At 53.5% G+C, this 7320-nt stretch overlaps 1 protein-coding gene across 1 annotated transcript in view; it reads right to left on the bottom strand.

The window, feature by feature from the left end:
• ERGIC1 (endoplasmic reticulum-golgi intermediate compartment 1) overlaps positions 1-7320 on the bottom strand; it is an 88745-nt gene that overhangs the window by 14429 nt on the left and 66996 nt on the right. The window contains exons 8-9 of the mRNA XM_023537146.1: positions 3154-3294; positions 383-505 (exon numbers count right to left, since the gene is read on the bottom strand). Of these exons, the coding sequence (XP_023392914.1) occupies positions 383-505; positions 3154-3294 (264 nt within the window). The remainder of the gene's footprint in view (positions 1-382; positions 506-3153; positions 3295-7320) is intronic.

The following is a 7320-nucleotide window of genomic DNA, read 5'->3' as shown; positions in this document are numbered from 1 at the left end:
GAACCTGACAATAGCAGCTGGCGTTGGAAAACAGGCATGGGAAAAAAAAAAATACCCTCTCTAGAAAATTCACACAGAACAAGATAAACCCTGCTAAAAAGAATGTCCATAAAAATGAGAAACTGGAGAAAACCTAATCGAGCCATATGAAGATCTGCTTAAGGAATTAAGTGGATTGAGCGGCATTCCCCTCTGGAAAATATTTTCCTGATGAGACACCACTGATTTTGACATGATGTTGATGACATTTCTGAACATCCCAGGGGTCCAAGCCTCCTGGGTACAGCCTGAGCGCCGAGCCCTGAGGGCTGAGTCCCGTGTTTTCGAGAGCCGGTGGGGGCGCCAAGAGAAGAAGCCCACCGCAGGCACCCCACCCACTCACCGTGGTGATGAACCGATACAGAGGCTGCCGTCTCTCTGTGTACTTGACCGTGATGGGGCTGAGGTCATATCGGAACCAGATGGCGGGGATGATGCGGCCCGTGTGGCTGTAGGCGACGTACTCCTGGGGTGGAGGAGGAGACATGGGGATGGGGGTGAGATGCAGGCACTCGAACCTCGTCTCACGGGGGTCGGAGTTGGAGTGCAGAGGGCCCCCCACCCGACAACCCGTGAGAATGGGCTCTCCTCCCTCCCTCTCCCCCAGGGAGCCAGACCCCATGGGGGGGCCCTCCTCTCACGCCCCTTCCCGGGTGGCCCTGCCATCAGCAGCATCTGGATGGGCAACATTGCTGGAGGCATGTTTGACCCTTTGGGCTCCTCGGAAATTGACCGTATGACCGGGCAGCAGCCCCGGAATCAAAAATATGAAGCAGAGCAGAGATGGAAAAGGACAAATGCGATTTGGGCTGGGTCTGAGTAAAGGCCTATTTCCCCCTTCAACGCCCGGGCCACACGAAATCCATTCGTTTATTCAGCGATGGTTTACCGAGCAGCTCTCCCGTGCGCTGGCACTGTGCTGGCTGCTGGGGACCCCAAGCGGGGTAAGCCCTGCCCCATGCCCAGAGTGAGCACAGTCTGGGCAAGGAGATCGATGGAAACACATCTGCAATACTGCGACGTCACGCAGGATGGGACAGGGGTCCACGGAGGGCTGGGGGGGCCACGAAAGAATGACCAAGTCTCCCCGGGGCATCTGGAAGGCTTGGCAAGGAGGGGACATTCTATGCCACACGTGACATCCCAAGGAGTGTGTGCAGATGTGTGTGTGTGTGTGTGTGTGTGTGTGTGTGTGTGTGTATGAGAGAGAGAGAGAGAGGGAGAGAGAGGAAGAGAGAGAGAAGTATAAAGGCCACGTGCTGAGTGAGCTGCTTCGAAGAAGGAACACAGAACTAGAAAGGCAGAGGGCTCGGCCCTGCCATGGGCCTCTGCCACGGGTCTACCTGGGAAGCCACCCTTCTGGGACTAAAAGGATGCTAAGGGGCTGAGTGAATAATGTCCTCTCCAGATTGGGTGCTTCAGGATGCTGAAAACCTCTGGGCTTCTCTCATTTGTCTACGAATGGAGACCAAGCTGAATCACAGGGGTACTCCCGACGCCAAATGCTGGGCCTGAGCTCAAGGCTTCTCCCAGGGATAAGCCAGAGACCTGCTTTGTCTGTTGGATTGCTGCCGGCCCCAGTGGGTGCAGCCCCACACAGTCGCAGGGCGGGCTGGGGCCAAGGCCACCGAGAGGGCTGAGCAAGCTGTTCTGGCTCCTGGGCCCTTGCCAAAGCCTTGGGGGAAGCTCACCTTTCTCCAGGGAGAGCTGATGGGCAGGGTGACTGTCTGGGTCACAGCCCAGGCCCGGGGGACAGAGGAAAAAAAATGAAACACGGCAGCCGAAGGTACCATTTACTTAAAGCTTTGTGCGCCAAGTGGTTTTAAAAGGATTGCCTCATTTGACAGCAATCTTATGAGGTGGGCACCATTTTACAGATGAGTAAACTGAGGCACAGAGTGGTTATGTGACTTAGTGACTGAGCCGGCTCTGAGCCGGCCATCTGCTCCACGGCTCCTGCTCTTCCTGCCCAGACTGCACCCACGTTCTCCCATTTGTCGGATGCTGTCAGCTCGTGAGGGTGACAGTCCCTCCAAGGAACAGAGACGAAAGGAAACAGGGTTCCTTTCAGGGAGTTATACCAGAACATCAGCACAGGCAGGTCAGAGCAAGGGACCCTGAGTCGCCGGAGAGGGAGGAGCTGCCAGCCCGGCAGACTCTTGTGCCTTGTTCAGATAGATGGACTGGTGATGTGAGCAAGAGGCCAGCTCTGGAGCCCGAGGAGGACCTGGTTCTAATACCCGGTTCTAATGATCGCCTCTCAGCACCTCAGTGGCCAAACATGTCCCCTGGGGGCGATAAGAGTCCCGATGTCAGAGCTGTCATGATGACTGAAAAAGACGATGGGCAGACAGCTTGGCTGGTGTCCAGCCCACTGTGAGGGCTCCACAAACGATAGCTACTCCTCTTACTATTACTATTAGCTGAGCTAAACAATATATCACTTAGCAGGGGTTTGGGCAGCTCTGGAACAGACGGAAGGGGAGGGTCCTGGCCATAACGGGGTATATCGGGGGTGCTTCAACCAACGTGCCTCCATTTACGTCCCACCGGCAGGGTTGGCCCCGGGCAGGCCTGAGGCCGTCTCGGCTTGAAGCCACTGACTGTTGGTCATCCCCGTTCCGCTGGCTCTGATCATGCTCTGCTCCCCACTGAGGCCGTGACTTTGAGTGTTGGGGTCCTGGGACATCCCCGTTAACCAATGGCCATCCCGTGTGATTCGAAAGTCTCGTGCTTTCAGATAAAGCACTTCTGCCCCAGGAGCCAGGGTGTCCGTCGTGCGCTGGACAGTCAGACTCCTTCCTGAGTCTGAAGGAGCAAGGCCAGAGGCAGGGACATGTGCCAGCCTTGGGACCTCTGCGGGAGGCCACCCGCCTGCTCCTTCTCACACAGATCACGCCCCGTCTTCCGGTTAGACTTCTGCCCCTTGACTCTGAGACTGGTCTCCCGTCTTCACCCAGGGACAGAGCCTGGCCAGGGCAGCCCCCCAGGAAAGGCCGCCCCCCACCCGCCCAAGGGAACCGGTGGAAATCTCGCCCAGACGCTTGTCGCCTCTGCTCTTGGCCAGCAGAGGGCGCGATTGCACGCGGCAGGGCCGGGCCGCCGCCCGCGTACCTTGTTGGCCACCGTGTACTGGTAGGAGTATTGCTGCTTGCCACTCTTGTCCTCGTAAACCGTGGGCACGATCTTCAAGATGTAGTCGTGGGAGGCGAGGGCTGCGGAGAGGACAGGGCGGGGTGAAGCAGGGGACGCGCACTGCCTGGCTGGCAGCTCGCCGTCATTTCAACCTTAGACCCGCTTGGTATGGCCTGGGGGCGGGGGAGGGGGGCTCGGTCTCCACATTTTCGTCACTAAGTGACCCCTCTTTGTTTTCTCCCCGTGACACCAGGAATTGAAAGGCTCCGCCTGTCAGGATCTGTACTCCTGTATTTAATCTTCAAACTCTGGGAACAACGCAATGTCCGTTAATGGGGCAATCCTCGTAGGCGGGGTGCCGGGAGGGGCCCCTCTCCAAGGGGAACTGTTATGGGAGAAGGAGGGAGTTACAGAACAGGGTGAACAGCACGTGTCCGTGGACTGGGGGAAGGGAAGGCTCCCGCTCTCTCTGTGTGTGAACACACAGAAGAATTTTCTGAAAAATAACCCAAAGAACTATTAGCAGTCCTAGGCTCTGGAGAGGAAGGCAGGATGTGGTGAAGATCACATTTCATTGTGCATGCTCTGGTCTCTGTTTGAATACTGACACTTCTGAAACACATTGGGTTTAAGTTTTAAAAAGGGTGAGCCCCCCGCCCCCCTCCCTAAAAAAGAGCGAGCCCACCAACCAGAAAAATGCATCTGTGGAGAACTGATTAATTTCAGATGACGGGAGATCAGTCTCTCTCCACCTGGCCCTGTCATATTCCACTGTAACTCTTGCCCTCACCCCTCCGCTGGATGGTGGGGCCACAGAGGGCAGGGACCGAGCCTTACTCATCTCCGTGTCCCCAGAACCCAGCTTCGGGCCTGGTACAAAGCGGACAGTGACAAATGCTTATTGAATGAATGAACGAAGGGAGGGATGACTGGTCAGAAGCATGAATGAGAGAACAGATGAATCAGCTTCTGATAAGCATGAGGTAAGCAGGATCAAACACTAGGCTGATAGAATGCTGGCCCAAAGCTGCCAACTCTCACCCGGGAGAGGTACAGATTCTCTGGACCTTCTGGACGCTAAGAGAGACTCAAGGACCCCTCTGTTACTGCCTTCTAGAACCTCGGGTCGGAAATAACACAGAAATGTAGGCCTGTGGGTTCTCACCTTGACTAACCCTGAGTCAGTACTGAGCCCTTGGACTCATCTTTGTAAGAGGTAGAGGATGCAGAGGGTGTTCACAGCCTCTTCCTGCTGACAGTCTCACTAAGGAAAGGACAGTGCTTCCTGAACTGTCTCGAGACCTAAGTCCTCCGAAAAACTTGGAAAAGCCCTGCAGCCTCGGGGTTAAGTCTGCGAAGACCCCGACACCGTCTGCTCGAGCCCACAGTGGCCCGTGGATGGCAGGAGCGCCAGCCACCCAGGATTTCAGAGGCAGGCACCTTGGCCTCGCCCCCAGGGGTTCCCGCTTTGTGGGCCGGAGATGGGGCTCAGAATCCACATGATAAACCAGGAGCCCAAGACCACACTTGAAATACGGTGCTCCAAGAGCCCATTGCTCCGGGTTGAAAACCTGAAGTACGAAACTCACACCTGCAATAGTTTATTGAACGGAATGGAGGTTACCGGAGGGGAAGGGGGCTGGAGAGAGGACAGAAAGAGTCAAGTATATGGTGACCGGAGGAGACCAGACTTTGGGTGGTGAGCACTCGATGGAGTACACAGATGTTGTATTATAAAGCTATACGCCTGAAATTTACATAATGTTAACTGATGTCACCCCAATAAATTTAATTTAAAAAATAGTTCTGTTAAAATTTGTACAAAAACCAGATGACCATAAAGAAAAATCACTCATAAATCCACCATCCACAGAAAAGCGTGGACTGACTTTCTTATGTATAAACTGCCAGATCTATATTTACATATATATTTATGTTTTCCTAAAATTAGATCATACTGAACCTTTTTCTAAGAGCCAAACACCACAGGCGCCATTTCAGGTCCAAGACAGAATGTAAGCTCCAGAGTGTCAGTTTCACACCCCGACACATCCCCTAGCACAGGGACTGGCACTTAGTAGATGCTCAATGAATGCTTGCTGCCTGGATGCCAGCGAGGTTCTGACATGTCACAGAGGGTGGCAGCCTGCGTCCCATGGCGTGGCCACGTACAGTGCACGCAACCAAGCCCCCTGGCTAGACACAGACACTTCCTGATTTTCACTCTTATAAACAATGATCTAATGGACATCAATTTTCCTAAATCTTTGTACGCTCTCTTAATTATTTCCTTAGCTTACCCGGTTATGAGTAGAAGTGATGACTCAAATGTAATGACCATTTTAAGGCCTTTGACCCAATTTGCCAAAGTCCGCTAGAGACGCTGCACCTAACACACCCACATGGATTCCTTGTTAGCAGACCTTCCTAGGGGCTGCTGGCTCCCTCTTGCCCTTCAGACATCTTATTATGGAAAAACGCAAACGTATAAAAACTAGGGGATCGTATCCCCAACCCCCATGTATCCGTTCCCCAGAATCACCAAAGAACAGTAGCCAGCTTTGCTTCACCTCTACCCATTGCTCCTCCTCCCGCATTTTATTCTGAAGCTAATCCCAGACATCGCATCAATTCATCCACAAATAGCTTAGTTTTGTCTCCCTAAAAGATAAGAACTCCTTAAAAAACAAAACCAAACCAAAAAACCACCACCACAATGCAGTCGTCACAGCTCAGATATCAACAAATTAGTCCTTGGTATCTTCAAAGAGAGTGGTCTGTGCTAGGAGAAAAATAGGTTTGTTACTAGGAGTGGGGGTTACTTTAGATGGATAAAGTGGTCAGGGAGGGCCTCTCTGAGGGGGTGGCATTTGAGCTGAGATCTGAAGGACAAGCAGCAGCCCCCATGGGAAGACCTGGGAACAGACCGACCTCAAAGGCAAAGGCTGAGTTTGAGAGCCAGCCCTACCTACTCCTGGCTGCCTGCTGCCTGACTTAATGCATTTTTTCTTTCCACAAAGCCAGCTTGAGATGGCTTTCATCACCAGTCCCAGAGCAGGCAAGGTTTTCTGCCCACACATTCTATCAGCTGGCACACTCTGGGGCCTTCCTTGCTTGATCCTCTTCCCACATCAGGCAGCCGAGGGGTCCATGCTGACTGCAAGCATGTGTGGATCGCCACCTTGGGACGACAGGCTGCCCTTACACAGAACCGCGAGGAGGAGGAGCCCACCATCCAGAGTCACCTCCATTATAATGGGACATTTGCATGAATACACGGGGTCCTGTTGCACACCCAGACGTGGCTAGAGGGGGCATGAATGGGCACAGACCGTGCTGGGACACCACCGGGTAACGTAAAGCAAACGGCATCGACATCACAGGCCTTACCGTGATGGTGAAAAACAAGAGAGAACAGACATTATGCATGAAAAGACGATGCCTGAATACAGCATGGCAGAGCTGTCACGTGCCTCCAACCACTGGAAAAATTGGGCACAAACTGTGGCTACGTCATGAGGCCAAGCACAAAACTCAAAAGGTAAACTGTTATCTATACAGTGAAAAAATGACTTCTGAAAAAATGACAGAGAAATGAGAAACCCGATTTGCTGGGGGGCGGGGGAGGGGCGGTGGCAGGTCATGGAGAGACGTATTCTTCTGCTCGGATTTCTGGCTATTGGAGAGCAGAATGTATTTTAAGAAGTGACAAGAAAAGCCTTATGGATGAAAAAGGTGAGCTCAGGTGGGGAAATTAAAAAAGGTAACCGGTCCTTGCAGGATCCAGGGCCGGGTCTGCTTGAGCAGACAGGCCTCCCAGGCCCACTCTGTGCACACGTCCAAAGGCCCTGAGTGTGCGTGCACTCTCGCGAGTAGGTGTGTGCGATTTTCTGCTGGCGTGCTCTGAGGTGCCTGGAGGCTCAGTGGGGAGACGGCTCAGGGAGGGGGCATTCGTGGGTGTGAGGGCTCAAGCAAGAAGACGGGACGGGGTAGGGGAGGTGGCCCAGGTTACCAGACCTGACCAAGCCACCTGCAGACTTGTTCTCACGGTGCCACGTGATCGAGGATGAATTCTGACTCTGCCATCACTCCCTGTGGGACCTTAGGTGATTAGCTCCGCTAAGAACAATTATGTGACAGTCATGA

Source organism: Pteropus vampyrus, unplaced genomic scaffold (assembly GCF_000151845.1).
Source record: "Pteropus vampyrus isolate Shadow unplaced genomic scaffold, Pvam_2.0 Scaffold179, whole genome shotgun sequence".
NCBI lineage: Eukaryota > Metazoa > Chordata > Mammalia > Chiroptera > Pteropodidae > Pteropus > Pteropus vampyrus.
The sequence above is the reverse complement of the archived record's forward strand: the minus strand, read 5'-3'. Positions and strand labels throughout refer to the sequence as shown.